At 32.6% G+C, this 21,201-nt stretch overlaps 1 protein-coding gene across 3 annotated transcripts in view; it reads right to left on the bottom strand.

Moving 5' to 3' along the window:
• FGF12 (fibroblast growth factor 12) overlaps positions 1–21,201 on the bottom strand; it is a 575,923-nt gene that overhangs the window by 14,802 nt on the left and 539,920 nt on the right. For all 3 annotated transcript variants that reach the window (XM_049776000.1, XM_049775999.1, XM_049775998.1), the window contains one exon: positions 3,276–3,474. In XM_049776000.1, the coding sequence (XP_049631957.1) occupies positions 3,276–3,474 (199 nt within the window). The remainder of the gene's footprint in view (positions 1–3,275; positions 3,475–21,201) is intronic.

Raw genomic sequence — 21,201 nt, 5'->3', positions numbered from 1 at the left:
GAACAGATCAATTCATGAAAATATCATTGCATATATACACATACATATTCACAATAATAAAACCACTCAGCTATAAAAAGTGGAGTGGTGAGTGCAGTTAGAGAAATAACTACACTGAGAACTATCATAACAATGTGAATGAATGAGGGAAGTGGAAAGCCTATCTAGAGTTACAGGCAGGAATGGGGTGGAGAGGAGAGAGATTTGGGACATTGGTGATGGAAATATTGCACCGGTGAAGGGGGTGTTCTTTACATGACTGAAACCCAACTACAATCATATTTGTAATCAAGGTGTTTAAATAAAGATATTAATTTTTAAAAAGAATGCAAATAAAAATTAATTATTAAATAAATAGGGCCTTACATTCTCAAAATAAATAAATAAATAAATAAATGATTAAGTTGTGAAATAAGAAAAATCTTGCAATAAATAATCTGGCTTTTGTTGAAAAAAATCCTAAATTTTTCTGGAAACTGGATGGGAATGGAGAGTATCAAGTTGAGCAAAGAAAGATCAATAAGTACCAAATGATCTCATTTTGTTTTGTTTGATTTTTTTGGTCCACTCTAAGTGGTGCTTAGGGATCACTCCTGATAGAGCTTGGTGAACCAGATGGAGTGACAGGGATCTAATCCAGGTTGTCAGCATGCAAGGAAAGCACCTCACCCCTGTATTATTTTTCTGCCACAAATGATCTCACTCTTATGCTGAGAATAGAGAAATATAGTAAGGAAATTAACTGTGATGAATAGTTACAGTATTATAGTGTCTGCAATATGGAACTTAGTTTGTTATGTGGTTGAGGGAGGTAAGAGGAGACCTAGAAATAGTGATGAGGAAAATGGATGCTAGGTGGCAGATATAGTATAGCAACATGATATTTCTGTAATCTAAACACTAAAATTTATGGAAATCATGGTGCTTAAGTAAAAATAATTAACTTGTATTCTTAATAGTAGTGCAAATTTTATATATCAAAAATATCATAACATTTTGAGCAAATATAGTTCATTGTTTTCACATTATTTTTTCATTTACATGCTCACATATTAAGCTGAAAACTAATTCTTGAATATCTTGCTGATGTACAAGATAGTTATAAAAATACAAGGAGCTATGAGAAAAACAAAGCACTGTTATCCAGTGATCTATCCATGTTAAAAAGAGAACAGAATGGCAATAAAATTAACTCTGATCATTTCTAGGAAAGAGAACTGATAAGTGATGAGATGATACAATGTTTAATTCTATTTCAAGAACATCAGGGAGGGCATGGTAAAAAAAAATTAGAAATTCAGGGAGGCCCTTATAAAAAGGAATGACCATTGATTTTTTTTTCTCAAGGACTATTAGTCATTTCAGGCAAATAAGTGAATGGCAATGTGCAGAAAAGAGGATAAAAATATGAGGCCAAAAATGAAAAAAGGTACAGGAAAGGGAATTTAATGTGATAAGTTTTATAAGACAAATGATTAGGGAATATGAGAAACTGCATACCATGTTCCACTCTGTGCTTTGAACAAAATCTTTGCTTTATCATGCTTGTTCATTCAATAGTTACATGTCTATATACTAATGTTTTCTACATATCCACATCTGATCACATGATATGGATATTAAAGGAACAAAAAATACAATAAGGCAGCAACATTTTATATACACAAATATTATAGAACACATACCTGTATCATGTGATATTTGTTGTAAGTCTAACACACATGAATAATTATGATCATGATTATGATGATGCATTATTTATTATCTATAAATAAAGTATATAAAATGCACAAAGTATCCTACAAAACCTAAACTACCCTACAAAATTACATTGATTACACTCAGATTCCCGTTTCATCACATACAGAACTTAAACTATTTTTTAAATGGCACATATCTTTTAGAGAAGAATGGTAAGTTGTTATATGTCCAGACAACTGTTTTTTTTTTAGACTGTACTTTTAAAAATAAAGAAAACAGCCTAAATACAGGAAATATGGTCACCCGAAAGTTATATTCTCATTCAAACTGCAGAACAAGCTTAACAAAAATAGGTTTCCTCAGCAAAAATATTATTATCCCACTGCTTCAGGTGAAATAAATGTAGACTATGTTAAATGATCAAGGGAGAAGAAGATACTTCTCAACTATAAAAAATAACTCTACAAATAATTGTTATAATAGCATACTTTTAATTTTTTAAGTATGTAAAGACTGCTTAATAGATTATATTCATAATTTTATTCAATTGATGTCAATAGTAGGGCATACATATGTCTAAGCCCTTTGACATTTTTAAGTATAATAAAAGTAGTATTTATTTCTCAAGGGTATGGCCAAATAAAGAAGGGAAGGAAATTATCCTCCAAGATTTATCTAACACTATTTTCTAATATCTGTTATTTTATCTTTCATAATCCAGCAGTTTTGCCAGTGTCAGTGTATAATATATATAACACAATTTCCTCTTTCCTTACTTCTTGCTCTTTCTTTTTTACATCCTTTTCTCCATCCTTCCTTTTTTCTTTCCTTCCTTCCTTCCCAAATTCTTCCTTTTTCTTTCCTTTATCCTCCTTCCTTCCTTCCTTCTATCCTTCTTCCTTCCTTTCCTCCATCTGTCCTTCCCTACACATACTTCCTTTTTCCTTCCTTTATTCCTTTCTTCTTTCCTTCCCTCCTTCCTCCCCTCTCTCATCCTTCCTTCTTTCTTTCCATTATTCCTTCCTTCTTCCATCCTTCCTTCCATCCATCCATCCTTCCCTCAGTATCCTTCTTTCCAGCCTTCCCCCCACCTTCTCTCCTTCCTTCTCTACCTCCTTCCTTATTTCCACCGTCCCTCCCTTCCTTCTTCCTTCCTTCTTTCTTTCCATTATCTTTCCTTCCCTCCATCCTTCCTTCCATCTATCTGTCCTTCCTTCTTTCTATCCTTCCCTCAATATCCTTCTTTCCAGTCTTCCTTCCTTCCACCTTCTTTCTCCCTCCTTCCTTCTCTACCTCCACCATTCCTTCCTCCCTCCCTCCTTTTCTTCCTTCCTTCCTCCCTCCCTCCTTTTCTTCCTTCCTTCCTTCCTTCCTTCCTTCCTTCCTTCCTTCCTTCCTTCCTTCCTTCCTTCCTTCCTTCCTTCCATTACTATTGTGATCTGAATCTTTAGGATGATATATTGTAATCTAGACCAACTTTACAGAGCAAAGGGAAAAAACAGAATTGGTATTAATATATGCATAGGTCAAGTCATCAATACATACATAGGTCAGAAGAAAGATTCATTCCATACCTTCAATCGGTTTAGGTACAAAATGTGATGAGGGTTTGGTTTTCTTCACTCTATTCCCTTTCATAATTTGACCTTCTTTATTGAGTCCCAAAAACCAAGCTCGGCCTGATTCTTGCTGACGATAAAGTGTAGAAGAATAAATCACATAGTAGTTTTCAAACACAGATTCCTTAAATTTGCATTCAGGAGTGAACACATCCTACAGAAAATACAAAAATAAAGAAGATACTTAATATTAAATCAGCAAATCCTGAAGTCCAACAAGTCTGAAATCCTCTATAGTACTCCCTAAGCCACAATTCATAGAAAATAAGAGTGCCTAATTTCTAATCGTATTTTCAGATAATGATTCATTGCACAAAATCAAGAAACAATATTTTCCTCTATCCATCCCTTATTTCAATGACAAAACCGCTCAGGTTTATGTCCCTCATTGGGTGAGAATCACCCTGTACTTCCTATTATTGGACTTTGATTCATTATTTTTTATAAATTAGTTATTGATTATTGTGCATGGTAATTTTATATTATATAAAAAATACACCCCATGGTAAATAAAATGAAGTACAAGCATAGTCAAATGGCTCATCAGATGTTTGTAAACGACTATTTTATATTTAAAATTGACAGTCCAATACTCAAACCTTATTATATAATGTACTCTGTTTTTTGACATCAGATTAAAACACTTTTATATGAGTAAAAAAGATTGCTATTATATTGCATGGTTTTTAATGAGACAGAATGAGCTTTTAGTTCAAGAAGAAATGTTTTTAAAAAACTTCAACTCCATGATTTGATAAGTGTGAAAACCAAAAGGTTAAAAGATTAAATTTAACCAAAATTTACTGCATCAATGATATATAATTCACATTTACTAGTTTATAATCATTATCTCTCACATTAATCATATTTTCTTTCTTAGATTTGTTTAGTGATTTACAATGAATTTTAATAGCAATTCAATAAAATAAAGTATTTTAATGAAAGCAAACGCAATGTATTTAATGGAAAAAGACGATCTTTTCCTAAAATAAACAGAAACTAAAAATGATAAAAAAATTAGCTACTGTAAGAAATTTATATGATAAACATATCTAGCACTGTCACTGTAACGTTTGCTATATACTGGAAAAATCCATTCCATTTACCCTCTTGAGTGGAAGGCCTTCGTGACTTAAATTCACACCTGGATTTAAGTGATTGAGGAATATATAGAACTAAAACTGGCTGAAACTATGTCCTTACTTGTCCTTTTATTTTCAGAGTGAAACATTGATATATATATTGATAGAGATATTTAGATTATTATAAAAGACACTGCCTAAAAGGTTCCTTTTGAAATTTATAGATTAAAGGGCTCCTTCTTCCAAAATTTACGGAAATTATAAGAGGTGGTTTGTTGACAAGGTGGAGGCTTAAATATAATGAATGAAATAATATTACAACTATAACATAAATGTCTATTATGTAATACATAATGCATCTAATACCTTGATTAGAAATAATAACTTAATTACAAAAATAATATAGTACTGATGTATGCTAAAAATAAATGTATTCTATTATAATTAGTATTTTATAATAATAAAGCTTATCGCTAGGGAGACTGTACAGCAAATAGGCATTTGCCTTGTACCAGCATCTACTCAAGTTCAATACCCAGCACTCCATTTGGTACTTGATTCCACCATTCTAGAGTTGCTTCCAGAGTGCAGAGTCAAGCTCTGAGCACCACCAGGTGTGACTCAAAGACATAAACAAATTAATTATAATCCTTTTCCTATCTAAAATATGCCAACAGGTTGTCACAGAATCCACAACTATTTAGTGGATACACCAAACTATTTTCCACAACTGCTATATGATTTACATTCCCACTAGCAATAGAGGAATCTATTTTTCATTATCAATGTTTTTAATACAACTATCACAGTGTATGTCAGGTGATATAAAATTGTGATGTGTTTCTCAAAGAGTATTCTGAATAACAGTAGGTGAGGATATGGAAAAATGGTAACTCATGGAATTACTGGTACAAATATAAATAATTCAACAATTGTGGAAAATACTCTGGTAGAGTTACAAAATATTAAACATACATTTACAATAATGATAAAATATTCTCATCTAAATATGCAACTACCATTACTGAAAACACACATTCACAAAGCATCTGTAGATAGATACAGATATATGTATAAAGATTATTCATAATTTGGAACATTTCAAATACCTATCAATGGATTAATAGATTTTAAATGTTATATAGAATTGTTACTCAATCAAAAAACAAATGGAGTACTTATTCAAGTGAGAACATGAATGAGCCTCAAAAACATGCCAAGTAAAGAATAAAAACCTAACAAGACATGTTATATAATCAATTTATATAAAATATACACATATATAATAAATTACCAAACAGAAATTAGATCGAAGGGTGCCAAGAGCAGGAGGATAAAGAGATAAGGAGTGACTTTTTTCTGTGGAGAAGAAAACTTTCTGTAATTAGAGATTTTTTTTGCACATACTAATGAAAAAGAGCAACTAAATGTTTCAAAATATCTGTAAAATATTACTTTTCCTAGCATGTTAAATATCAATTTTGATTAATTCCTTTTCACATCTTATATAGATTGTCATATAGAATGTATGTCCACATATATATATGCCCTATCTTCCATTGCTTAAGAAAACTAACCATTTATTTTAAATTCAGATTATAAATTACTGCTGAAATATGATGCAAATTCAAGGTATACACTCATGGATCCTTTCTTGGCTTTCTCTGTGATCTGAGTTTTACCTACAGTCTCAGGTAATGTCTCTGAATCTCTGCTTCACCATTTTATATTCTTACACCTCTCTTTCATCTTAAGTATTTTCCTGACACTTCAAGTTGCATCTAGACTATAAATATTCTTACACAGGTCCTGACATTTTCAATTTATGACCTACCTGTCATGCCCAAGAGAAGACCCTTACTCTTAAAACAGCATTTGATTCTATTAATCTTGACCATTCTTCCCCTAACTTAAATGTCATTCTCGTTCAAATATAAATACATGCTAAATAAGTAAACAAATTTAGGTAGTTATACAAAGAAATGTTGTATACTTCACAATTTAAGAAACCATTCCAACAGTACTAAAAGTGTTTTCATTACATATTAAGTTCTTAGACATGCTCTTATATCCTAACTTTAAATTATACTTCTCTCAAGTAGTTTTTTCCGTTCTGTCCAGCATGATCATAATAGATTTTAAGATGCTTTTCCCAGTTTTGTTTTGTTTGAGAGCCATTACTATAGATGTTCTAGAACCTGGCTCTGATATAGGTATCACTATTGGAAGTACTTGGGCACTTATGGGATTCCTGGAATTGAACCTTGGTGAGTTGGGTGCAAAGCAAGTGCCCATCTTGCTGTACTTTTTCTCTAGCATCCTCAATCCTAGTTATTTCATTCAATTGTAAACTTTTTTTGTGTTAGTTTCTCACAGTATTTACTGTTTCTTTTACATTAAGCATACTTGACATGTATTATAAACTTTTTGGTTTCTATTCTAGACTGGGGAGATTGTCCCCCAACAAAACTATGCCCAAGCATATCCCCTGAACATAACAGCAAAGATCTTCAATATAAACATTTATCAAAAAAGTACCCAAGAAATAAAAGAATAGAATAGATCATAGAGCAAGGAAAAATGAATCCAGGAAAAAATAGTTCGAAACAGTTTAGAGTCTTCTTGGATAAAAGGAGCAATGTAGGCAAAAACAAAGTAGAAAATTGTTATGATTTTATACTTTAAGATACCTGTTGATTTTATTGCTAGAATATCTGCTGATTTGGCTATATGAAATATGCCATAATCTGCTCTTAATGTATCCAGTGAAGTTTGATGTACACACTAACTCATTAAATGCCTCTGTCAACTTAAACAGTAACTCATCAGTTGCCCAACATATGTTGCCTAGAGTGGGGAAGTAATATAGTATTGAATGAGTGATCAGAATGGTTGCTTAGGTGACCCTACAGCTTGAACAGTCTCTGTGTGTGTTTGCCTTCTTATGGGTTTGTCTCATTCACTGCAACAGACCCATCCTATCATTAAAATGTCATTAAGATGTTAGTCTAATTACCTTTAGATAATAGACAGCAAGATACTCATAATCTCTTACTGAAGATTCCCAACACATACAGTCTGAAATTTATTTTTGTTGAAATAAATAAGAATATGAAGCAACAGAGAGAATCGTTATGAGACAGAATCAAATGAGATATATATGTATTGTTTATCTGTGAACAGATTATATGTACATGTTCATTTTTGAAAATAATTTAAGTTGCATTTAAGTTGAATGCTTTTTAATTTTGGGGGCATCCACAGTGGTACTCAGGATCTATTCCTAGCTGTGTAGTCAGTGATTACTCCTGGAAGGCCTGGTGAACTATATAGGTCTTGGAGATTGAACCCCGGTCAGCTGTATGCAGGGTTAGTACCCTACCAGCTATGCTATCTCTCCAGTCCCTAATTTTCATATATTGTATATCTATATTAAGATGTCAATAAAAGACCTGCAATGGCAAACATTTTGGTGGAAATTAAGTGAAATGACAAATATTGATCATTATATTTTTAGAACAAAGCCCCATTTAAAAATAGTATGGTTATAATATCCAGAGACAATAGAGATGAGGGCCAGAAAGTTTGCAAATTGCAGGGGAGTGCAGTTAGGGCAAGAAGAGACTGCTGTGACAATGACAGTTGGAAATGATCATTCTAAATAAGAACTGGGTACTGAAAGTAGACAGTGATATGTATGGTACCCCTTCAGTAAAAATTTTGCAAACTACAGTGTCTAGGAGGGAAAAAAAGAAAGAGAGAGAGAAAAAAAAATCTGCCATAGAGGAGAGCACAGGGCACTGGTTGGAGGGAAACTTGGGACATTGATAATATGTAATGTGCACTGGTGAAGGATTGTATTACTGAAAATCAATCATGAACAAATTTATAACTATAAGAAAAAAATACAATCCTGGAAACCCTGGTGTTTAAATAAAATTAAAAAAAAAACTTAATAAAAAAGACAAGGAAAAAGTTTAAGTCAAAGGCCAGGGATGAAAACTTGGCTGGATTATGGTTCAAGAGTGATCCCTGAGCCCCAGAGAACTATGCAGATGGTGTTAGGCATTATTTTAATTCAAATTATAACCCTTATAGTTTTCAGGAAAATGATAATTAAGTTTCAAAAATTAACACTTTTGAATACTTAAAAAAAGGTTCTATTATCTCTCAAATAATTCATTCTACTCGCTTTTATTCTAGGACATTATACAATGCAATATTTACATGTTTTAAAACTGATAAACTTAAAATAATCATTTAAAATTTTCTATCATAATAATCATTAAAAAAACAAAATGCGGGCCAGTGAAATAGCATGGAGTTAAAGCTGTTGCCTTGCATGCAGAACAGTGGTTAGAATCCCAGCATCCCATATGGTCCCCCGAGGCTGCCAGGAGCGATTTCTGAGCGTAGAGCCAGGAGGAACCCCTGAGCGCTGCCAACTGTAACCCCCCCCCAAAAAAAAAACCAACATAAAATGCAACTCTAGATATAGATAATGTTCACAACACCTAGAAATCATATGGAGTCTCAATTTCTGACTAATTTTCCACCTACTGTTTTCTAGCTAAACTTTGGCAAAACTGTTAATCTCTGTGAACTTTGTAAATATATTTCCAAAGGACTATAAATTGCAGGACTATATACATGAGATTATATAACACAAATGCAAGCTATTTGGGTGTTTGTTTTGTTTTTTGTTTTTGTTTTGGAGCCACACTCATTGACACTCAGGGGTTACTCCTGACTATGCGCTTTGAAATCACTCCTGGCTTGGGGGACCATATGGAACGCCAGGGGGATAGAACCATGGTCCGTCCTAGGCTAGCATTTGCAAGGCAGACACCTTACCTCTAGTGCCACCTCTCTGGTCCCACAAGTGCAAGCTATTTGATGCCTATGATGATCTTTGCAATTATTTGAGATTTTTAAACTTTTACATAATCCTAACATCATATCTTTTAATGACACCAGTTGGAGTACATTTTTTGGCAACTACAAAGTATTATGCGATTAACTCATAAACATTTTATACCCTTAGTTTACTTGTAAAATATATATATATATTTATATATATATATTATTTCCAACTCAATTGGAGTACAATCATTTCTACAATTTTGCATTGCTAACATAGTTAGCACAACTATGATTTAATTCTGATCTTTGAATATCTGCGACTTTCTTCTCACTGCTCTATCTACAATAATCCATCAAATGAAAATGCACTGAGTGAAAGTACTCTTATTGTTCTGCACATACTGGTCTCTTTGTTTTCACTTTGTTCAATTATTGGTGTTTTGTTTTGTGCCACCCAGCTATACTCAAGAATGTACCGCTGGCTCTGTGTTCAGAGATTACTCCTGAAAATATAGGGTGCTTGGGATTGAATCAAAATCAACAGCATGCAAGGCAAATGCCTTATTCACTATTCTTCATAATATTCCTTGTTCTACAAGCCTCATAGGTAACATAATTACCATGACATTACTTCTGAATTTATCCAGGTCACTGTTCTAATCTCAGATATCTACCCTTAAAAGTAAGCACTTATCCCTATCATATGTAAACTGTTCGGCTTGATTTCTCCTTCATAATTTACACAACATTTGACATTATATTTGTATTTCTGAAAATCTCTTAAGGGAGTCTCCCATTATATCTCCCCTCATATTTTCAAGTTATTATAAAATTTAAACTTTTATCCTTCTAAATAATTTTCTAAAAAGGACAAGAATTGGATATTTACTCCTCTCTAGCTTGGAATTGTATGGTAAATAGGAAGTATCATTCATGTTTAGATGGCCTAGTCTTTTAAATGTAACAAAGAATTGTTTATTAAATTATGTAGTCTCAAAATCACTCTGACAATCATTTGATAGCTTTATTACTCTTATTACATAGTCAAATGTATTCTTGGCATGAAGGAGGCAACATACAATGTTATTTCAGGGCTGGGGAGATAGTATCTGGGTTAAAGGGTTCATACATGCACCCTCAGTTCAATTCCTGGCATTGCCTGGTATCCTGGATATTATTCAGTGTGCCAATAGTGGTCTCTGAGCACTTCCAGTTGATTATAGTTGTCACTAGCTTCTATGGTCTTTCATAGCTTGCACCCACACATTAAATCCATGGCAATAACCTTTGAATATTTGCTAGTGAAATTTCCGACTTGCTAACACTTTTAATAGCTTTTAGATGCACAGAACTTTAAAATTCTTCATATATTAGCAGTTTCTTTGTCAACTGTGTTGCTAGAGATAATTATATTAAATTAAGCAAGAGAACCATTGTTTTCTATCTTGACAATAAGCAAAGAAAATGCTAAAATAGATTATCTCCAATGAAGCATTTTTAAAAGCAAGTTCCTCTAACTAGAACACATCTAATTTTATAACAAAAAACTCTGCAGATAGGAAAATCTTCATATACTTTTGAGATATCTTTTACTGAAAAATACTGAGCTAATTTCTCTAAAAATAAAGGTTCTTTTTTGACACATTCTTTGCAGCATCTACCTATCAGCAAGGTGAATTTATATGATAAAATAATCAAACTTGTGCTTTACTGGGAATAATTGTATAAAACAGACAAAAAATTCAAATCATTGATATTTAAATTGAACAAGTAACTTAGTTTTTATAAAGCATTGTTTCATATTCTCTATACTATGTGTCAATCATAACTCACTATAAGGTGGGATTATTAAGTAAGACTATAAAAGTATGTAGGGAGCCAGAGTGGTGGCTCAATGGTAGGGCATTTGCTTTGCATGCGGCTGACTCAGGACAGACAGCAGTTCAATCCCCTGGAGTCCCATATGGTCCCCCAAGCCAGGAGAGATTTCTGAGTGCATAGCCAGGAGTAACCCCCGAGTGTCACCAGGTATGGCCCAAAAAACAAACATAAATAGTATGTTAACACAGTATTCAGTATGTTAAAATGTTAGCATTGTACCCAGTATTACTTATTTTATTTTCTCCAACTTATATTCTTCGGGATATAATTGATGTCACAAAGAGCATGGGTTAACTTGAGCCATAAACTTAGAAAAAAAGACAACACAAAGACTCCAAATAATAGCACTATAACCTGGACCCATTAAGCAAAGCTATCTTACTGCTTTAAGTTCAACCATTATAAAAATATACAAAAAAAAAAAGTTTGATTAGAAAGAGAATTGGGTGTTAGTGAGGCATTGGGAGATTTGGAACATACCCAAAAGTATCTAATGTTTTCTCCATGCTCTGTGCTCAGGAGACTGCTTTTAGCCGTATTTAAGGTATATAAGTGGTACTGGGAACCAAACTAGTTGCTGACCACATGAATGGAAAGTATCTGGGGACTGAGAAACAAACAGACAGACAGGTTGTGTACTGTCTTTGCCTCCAGAAAATGCATTGATATTAATCAAAATTAAATAATGCAGCGACTTCCAAATTTTAACATCCATTGAGACTAAGAAACATATATTGGCAACTTTGACTCTGGCCTGAAATCAGCAACAACAGAAAACAGTTGCTAATAGCATATTGGAGAAGTCAAAAGATGAGGAAATACATTTTGGTATAGCTCAGAAATCTCCCATGTTCTAGAGACAAAAGAATTGGGATTAAAGAAACAGTGCATATCTCAATTAAGAATACCATTAGATCAGAACTGATATTTGGCACAAACTTCACAACTGGACTTGGAAAGAGGGGCGCAGTATAGGGCAGGGAACACTAGAACAAATGTGGAGGAAAATAGTACTTATTATAGTGAATCTGAAGGGCAGGAGGGAAACTGAGGACATGGATGGAGGGATGTGGACACTGGTGAGGATATAGGTGTTGGAACACAGTAGAGCAGAAACTTAAATCATGAATAACTTTGTAATTCATGGAGAGTCAAAACACCACTGGATTTTATAAAGTGAGTATATATGAATATGTACATATATACATATCCATATATACACATATACATACATATTTACATATATGTGTGTTCAAAATATATACATATACATATATACAATATATATACAATAAAAAACAAATATACCACAATGATTTAAAAAATGGGACAAACGTATTAAATGTGCCTAACACATTCATAAAGAATGATGAAAAAACCAAGTTGTATCTCAGGTACTTCAGTATTTGTCTTTGTTACTTCCTGAGAATTAAGGGTATTGTCAAATTCCCTTATTTTAATAATTCATTGGTATTTATTTTGACAATTCTCAAGAGACATAGTTATGATCAACTAAAGCTGTAAAATATGCTTTTACTTGACATTTTCCAAATTATTTTTTTGTTTTTATTTTTGGCCACACCTGCTGATGCCCAGAGGTTACTCCTGGCTATGTGCTCAGAAATTGCTCCTGGCTTGGGGTACCATATGTAACACCAGGGGATTGAACTGTGGTCCATCCTAGGCTAGCGCCGTCAAGACAAACACCTTACCACTGTGCCACCGCTCTAGCCCCGACATTTTCCAATTTTTAAAACTCTAAATATCAGCATCTATGATAGTAGAAAAATGGTATTAAACTTAATGTCCTGATGTAAACAATTGTAAAATTGTACAAAATATATGTGAGTAATAGTTTCCTTGTCAACTAGAATTACAGGGCTTTGATATGTAACAGAATAAAAACACATAAAGTAGGCCTTACATTAACCTTTCCGCAAATGGAAAGGTGAGACTGCAGTATAGCATATGGTTTTCTTTAACTGAGGAGGCAGCAATTGGAGTTAAGGATTGTTAATGTGACTTGAATTGATGGTATAAGGAAACAAAGGAAAGGATCTTCATGAGATATAAATAGGGACCAATATATAAATTTACTTAGTATCTAGGGGCATATTAATGCAATAAACATGCTCAGGAAAAGATCCTACATATCTAGGTTAACCAATTAATTACCCAAGACTGATTGCTGAATTTCTGTATGATGAGAAATTTATACTGAATTTTCTGGAGATCCAGGAAAAAAAACATAGCTAAACACATTGTATATTCATCTCAGAAAGGACATGATTCCATTTTTTATTAATATATTTATTTAAACACCTTGATTACAAATATGATTGTAGTTGGGTTTCAGTCATGCAAAGAACATCCCCCTTCACCGGTTTAACATTCCCACCACCAATGTCCCAAATCTCCCTCCTCCCCACCCCACCCACACCTGTACTCTAGACAGGCTTTTCCACTTCCTTCATTCATTCACATTGTTATGATAGTTCTCAGTGTAGTTATTTCTCTAACTGCACTCACCACTCTGGACATGATTCCATTTTAACAACCATACTCTATGTAAGTTTTTCTCTAAACCAAAGAAGTTAAGACTTAATCTCACATCCATAACAATGATAGTGAGGGTCAGAGAGGAAAATGGGGGACTATGATTCTGGAAAGACTGCACTGGTGAAGGGTGGTGTACATTCTATGAGTGAAACCCCAGTATGAAATTTTTGTAGACATGGTGATTAAAATTTTTTTTAAAAAAATGAGTTTTAACATTAAAAAATCAGAGAGAAGGGATCACTTTGACAACGATAGCTAGAAATGATCACTCTGGAAAAGAAGTAGGTGTTGAAAGGAGATAAAGTGATGTGCATGATACCCCTTCAGAAACTATATTTTAAACCACAGTGTATAAATGGAAAAAATGAGAAAGAGGTAAAGAGAAAGACGGAGGGTGAGTGGGTGGGAGGAAGAGAGAGAGAAAGGAGGGAGGGTAAGGGAAGGAGGGACAGAGAAAAGGAAGAAAAATGTTTGTCACAAAGGCAGTCTGGGAAGATTACAGGAGAGAAATTGGGGATGTTGGTGGCACAAAATGTGTACTGCTAAAGGGAGATGGGGGCATTGGTGGTGGGAATGTTGCACTGGTAAAGTGGTGTCCTTTTTATGACTGAAGCCCAGTTACAAACATGTTTGTAATCATGGTGCTTAAATATTTAATAAACATTATTTAAAACATGAAGAGCAATATACATTTATGACGTAAACTCAGTGATGAACAACTTTGCAACTGTGTATTTTATGGTGATTGTATTGAATAAGTTTTTACTAAAAATAAAAGAAAATTTCATTGTGTGTATCTAATGCAACAACAGTACTATAGAAAAACTAGATGAGATGACCCAGATGTTATGATAAGTGGACAAATACTTTAACACAGCTACCATAAATATAGCAGAGGACTTAAAGAGAAGAGACAAATGAAAAAGAAGTATTAGTAAAATGATAAAATGCATAGAAAATCTACAGATAAAACTATCGAACTGAAAAGTATAGAATGAAAAAAGATATTAGCTGATGTATTTTATTGAAGGACTAGAAACTGGCCAAGGAAATTTGAAGAAAATCATTGACAACATTAAGGATGAAATACACATATAATGATAAAATATGCACATATATAAAAAGACTTGGTAACTTATTGATAATGTAAAAATTATTAATATATGAAAGAAAAAGAATGTAGAGGGGCAGAGTGGTAACACAGAGAATAAGGAATTTACTTTGCATGCAGACAACTCAGGTTTGATCCCCGGCATCCCATATGGTCCCCAACTTTGCCAGAAATAGTCTGAGTGCTGGTGGTTGTGGCCCAAAACAAAACAAAAACAAAGAAATATATAATAAATCTTATATATGGTACAATGAAAATTTCCTATATATACTTGCTAAATACGGCCCTCACTTCAAGAAACAACATGAAGACAGCATGATATATTTATAAAATGGAATATGTTCAAGGTTGAAATGACCCTTAAGGTATTGATTGCATAATTCCCAGCATACCTACACAACAGAATTTTACACAATTTCTGAAGACAATAAGGTATTTTACTATTAACTGTGATATTTTGTGGTTGTTGTTGTTTGCTTTGTTTCCTTTTGTTTTCTGGGTCACACCTAAAATGTTCAAGAGTCCATATGTGGTGCTAAGGGATTATTCCTGGCTTGGCCTGCTGAACTATTCCAGATAATACAAGATATTTTAAAGAATAAAAGCAATTTGTGTGTGTTTGTACTTACCATCATTTGTATCACATGCACCCATCCATAACAAAATCACATACAATTTTATAATGTTACTACATTATTTTATTTGAGACATACTATATAACTATCCCTACTTCTATTGAAAACGAACCAGCCCAGAACCGGCTTGTGTTGATTGCTCATTGGGTTTGAATGTTATTTTCATTTAGACATCTTCCTGGAAGTGATTATGATGCTCAGTGACTGAAACATTTTTCAGTAAGCAACGATGCCAATGGTCATTGAATGAGAAATGATGCACTGTGACTACTGAACACCCTTGATGCAGGATCACTGTGATGTTGCTTTGAGGTCTGGCAGATAGTACACTTCCTTTGATTAATACAGAAGGAATGACTTTCTTTTTTTTTTTTTTTTTCAAAGGCAGTGAAAGAATCCTGGTGCCATGTAGATGCCCAGCAGGTGTAAACTGACTGAAACCTGACATTATATCCCTAGCAGCACAATATAATCACATGTCTTGAGTGTGTTTGATCATTCTTAGTCTAGGGTGCATGTACGTCATACTAGTCACTTTCATTTAAGCAGCCTAAAAATGCTAAACAAACAGATCTGATACAACTGAAAGTGAAAGGATTTAAAAAAAATAACTTAGCTGCAAGGCTTCTTGCTGTGATGAGCCCTCAAAAGGATAATTCAAAGTAAACACACTGACAGTGAAAGAAATAAAGAGAGGGTGTTTGTTTACTGTATGCTTTCCCTAAAGATTTATAATACTGAGTGTAATTTATCTCTATAATGTTCTGAATATACCATCATTCGCATATAAAGATAACAAGACATTTGAGTGCATAAAAGATACTATAAACAAAATGAGGTCATAAGTTTTTTCCTTGTGAGGTACATACAATTCTTGATATTTAGAGCTGTAATCTGTAACTCTCAGATTCGCAGTCTGGTCTATAAACTAAAAAGTCTGGCCTAAAATGAGGAGAAAAATGACCCAATCAAGAACATATAGATAGATAATTCGTGAGCCAACATCAAAATTTAGGGGGCTGGAGAGATATTAAAATGGGTAGAACAATTAGATTTCACAAGGCCAACCTGAGTTTGATCCCCATCATTCTAATATGGTCCAACAAACATCACCAGCAAAAATTCCTGAGTGCTCAGTCCAGAGTAAACCTTGAGCATCTTCTAAAAGAAAAATGCTTTCTTCCCCACAAAAAAAATCTGAATTCTGTTCTAGACCTGATATTTCCCACACTATGCCTTGCTGGGTTTTTTTTTTCTGATTTATATATTTCATTAAATTTAGAATGGACAGATAGAACATGATTTATTAATAATTCTATATATTTCTCATGGGACAAATGTGTTTGAGCAAATTATTACTAACATAGTCACTTTCTTTACCTATACAGTGAGTGCACTTTGCTTTTTGTCATCTTGATTGTATGTAAAATTTTTCTCTTATGAGTCACAAAGCAGTCAATAACAGGATGCAAAAGGCAAAAAATGGCAACCATTTCACACAAACAGGAAGAACCTAGTAAACTTTATTGATGGATTTAATGAGGGATGATGAGTGGAAAACAGATTGCATTGTTCCAAGTGAAACTGGTACAAATGAACACAGAACAAGTGAAGGACAGGCAGGGCTACCAAAAGTTAATAGCTATTGTGCTATTTAATGGTCCTATTCATGTACATTTGGAGTTTCTTTCATTTGTGATTCAGGAGTTGTGACTTAATCCACAGTAATTTTCTATTGTGAACTGAAAAGGGGGGATTACTTATAAAAGCATTTCTTCAGAACCAATAAAAGCAATAGGCATGATTCTACAAATATGAGCATTTACCTATTTTCTATTGTGTAGTGTTGAGTTATAAATCTATATAATAAATTATTTGGTTTTATATGTATTATTAATGTTTATTAATTTTCCATCAGACTGATAAAATGACTCATACATATGCATTTATCTAAATCAGTTATTTGTTCTATTCTTACCATCTCTCATCAAATTTCATCATAATTTACATACATATTTCATTCATTATTTCTGTTGTATTTTTATATATTGCAAGTTTCGCACTTGCATAGGTAAACTCAAATTTTATTTAATCTATAAGACCTACTACAAATTCAATTCCCTTCAAAAATTTTTCATCAAATAAAATTAAATTCTTTTCTAAAGTTGTCATATGTATTGCTCACTTTTATTTTATACTGCATAAATTTGCAAATATGACCTTCCTAAATATAACTTGAAATTAGGGTCAATCACTCTTTGACAGTTGAATACTATCTGGTAGCTGATAGCTTTATAAAAATGAGTGAATACATTAAAAGATATGAACATTATAAGTTCAAAATGTCTGAAATAGTTTGAATATTGTTTATAGTACGGACACCATTTAAAAATAAACATCCTTTGACCCAATTTACAAGCAATGTTGAAATACAACCAGTAACATTTTTTTAACCAGTAAACTTTTCTTATTTGTTTCTGTGTCGTAACTAAAATTTGAAAGGTACACAAAACAGCATAAAAGGAAACAATCATTTAGTCTGTCAGAAAACGTGATAGAAACTTTAAAAAATAATGAAAAATTAACTTTCTCAAGATGACTACAATATAATAGAAAAACAAGGTTAAGAATTAATACAAGATTAGAAATAATAAGACTTCATGTAAATGTCTGTAAGAGATACTATTCCTTTCTTGAACTGAAGTTCAAGAATTTCAGAAATTTAAATACATGAATTAACAATAAAAAACAGCAAACATTATTCTAACCATTAAGAATGTATATAGACTGCTAAATTTTCTCTTGATCTTATTATCTTTCAGTATTATATCCACACTACTCAAGAGTAAACCTATTTTTCATGTACTACAAAATAGGCTCTAGTTCTTACCATGTCTACCTACCCACCACCTTGTATAAAAGTTGTACAAAAAACTATTTCTAAGAACCACCACTATGATAATGATATTAAAAATGTTAACTCTGGACAAGAACTGGCTGCCGAAAGGAGATAAAATGATATGCATGATATTCCTTCAGTAACAATATTGCAAACCACAGAGTCTAAAAGGAAAGGAGGAGGAGGAAGAGGAGGAGGAGGAGGAAGAAGAATTGGAAGCAGGGGAGAAGGGGGAGAAGAAGGGGAAGAGGAGGAGGAAGAGGAAGAAGGAAGAGGTGGAGCAGAGGGGAGGAGGAGGGGAAGGAGGAGGAGGAGATAAAAAGAAAGAAGAAAGAAGAAAAATATCGGCCATAAAGGCAGCCAGGGAGAGGGCAAAGAGGAGGGTGGGAGGGAAACGGGGGACATTGGTGGAGGGAAATTTGTACCAGTGAAAGGTGTTTTATATACTGTATGATTGGAACAATCATGAACAACTTTGTAATTTTGAAAAATAAAATCATAATTGCATTATGAAAAAAAATCCCAAAGTTCTTAGATAAAGCTACATATCTCTCTAGTTGCCAGAAATTTTAAGTTAATTAACTAAAACACTATACACTTTATTTTAAAATGATTTCTTTAAACACATTTTTAGAAAATATGAAAAGAATTAACAATGTCACTATCCATCCACTGACTACAAAAATTAAGATGTCTCTTAAATTTTTTTGTGAAATGTTACCTTATCTGATAAATAATTTGAACTCATTTTCTGTTTTGATTTGCATGCTCCTATGGCAACTTTTAAAAAAAATTAAAACCTATTCACTTAATTAAGTCATGCCTCCCCTCCTCTTTATTTTTGCCAGTCTCCTATTATTCGAACTGCTTACAACTTTTGTCTCAAAACTTTTAGAGTCCACTTTTTTGGGGAGATTGGGGCACATTTTTTAAGCAATGGTCTTTGAGTTTGTTTTCTCCCTCAATTGTGTCCATCTAGAGATTTTGCTTTTCTTAGATTAGCATTTTAATTTATATTTTTCTGATTGAAAGCCTTCTTGGAAATAGAGCTAGAAAAAAAAATGGATTGGTTAAATAAAATCCAATCACTCTGCAAAAAGAGTCAGTATTGGAAGCCAAACTCAACTTGAAGCCAAGTGATAAGAGTATCACAGCATCTCACCAATTTAGCTTGCATTCATCCGGAATAGAATATGACCATTTTTCCTAATAAAATCAGCATGCAAATTTCTAGCATTCAACTTCTGAAAAGCTGTATTTAAAATTACTGTGTGGGAGAGCAGAACAATATGTGAAGGAGAGATTATGCTAGACTCGACAAGTTTTCATTTCTGACACATATAGTCTTTATTTGAACAAAGGCAAAATTTATATAGCCTATCCATTTTTATACTTTCAGAAAAGCAGGACAATAAAAGTGCAAAGCATATCTTTAAAATTATTCTCAATTTTAATGTTATCTCTCTTGTAGTTCAACTATAGATTGGGCAGTCAAGTTAAGAAAAAATATTTTAACGTGAAATTGAAAAAGTGGTATATTTGATGTAATTCTTAATACTCATGAAAACAATTATATGAATTTTGTGTTATTGTAGCTGAAAGTTAAATTTTCAAAGTTAAATTGTAATTTGTTAATAATATAGGAATGAAATAAGTAATATAGGAGTAAAAAGTAGCTCTTACAGTCAGAGTTTACAATGTTGTGAGGCAGAAGTGTGAGTAATAAAAATATTTTTGAATCAAATATTTGAATCAAAATCAGAATTAAAAAGCATTTTCTGGAAAAATTCTATATGACCTTGAAGAATGTACAGGAACTTAGTATTCAGAGAATGAACAGAGAGGCTAGGAAAAGAAGGAAGATATGCAAAGTAAGTAAGTTAATATTACAATAATCAGATGAGTATAGGAATGAATGAAATCTGCATCCAAAGATTCCACTCATGAGATAGACTAAACTAAAAGATGATCAAAGTGCATTAATTCTAGACCACAGCCTTTAATGCACTGTGTGACATACAAACTAATATATTTAGGAAATTATTGTCACCTTTCCAAATGTTTTGGAATCTCAAACAAGTTATGATCATGCTTTCCTTTCATTTTGTTTCCTGGAGAAAGTAACTAGTCTCCAATTAAAGAGTATGGCCACTAGGTGGAGTGAGGGTGACTTGGTTCAAAAACATTCAGTTCCTGTGATAAGGAAAACTGGATTATACATCTCAAAATTCCAATTTCTTTATTTTCAATTTTTTTATTAATTGTACTGAATGGATAATAGGCCTTAAAACAGCATTTTACAAATAAATTTCAATATAATATAAATATTACAATATAATAAATATATAAATATTACAATATAAATTGTAATAAATTACAATTTCCAAGTGGTAGAAAGTAAAGGAAAACAGATGTCTTTGTTGTTTTATTTGTTTTGAAACCAGATGGTAGGTTTTAATGCTAATCTTAATAACTAGATAAGAAAAAAATACTTGCCAAATTCTTCACTTCTATATGATCTCAATTTTTTCATTAAAAAGTTTGAATAATCATGCCCTTTTGACAAATGCATGTTAAAAATAACTAGAAAATAAAAGTTTTTAATAACATAATATCACATATATTTAAATATATGTAATATGAATGTAAATATCACATTTAATGTGATATCACAGGTAAATATTATAATTTATTATAAAAATACTGTAATTTAGGAAACATTTAGCCTGTTTCTTTCTAATAATTAATTGAGATATATTACCTATGTGTCCTTCCCTCCACTAAATACTAGTAGGATAACAAATACTGAAGTAGATTTCTGGTATTCTAATATATTAATGGCAAAAAAATC

Source organism: Suncus etruscus, chromosome 6 (assembly GCF_024139225.1).
Source record: "Suncus etruscus isolate mSunEtr1 chromosome 6, mSunEtr1.pri.cur, whole genome shotgun sequence".
Classification (NCBI taxonomy): Eukaryota; Metazoa; Chordata; class Mammalia; order Eulipotyphla; family Soricidae; genus Suncus; species Suncus etruscus.
This window is presented reverse-complemented; position numbering and strand designations above follow the sequence as displayed.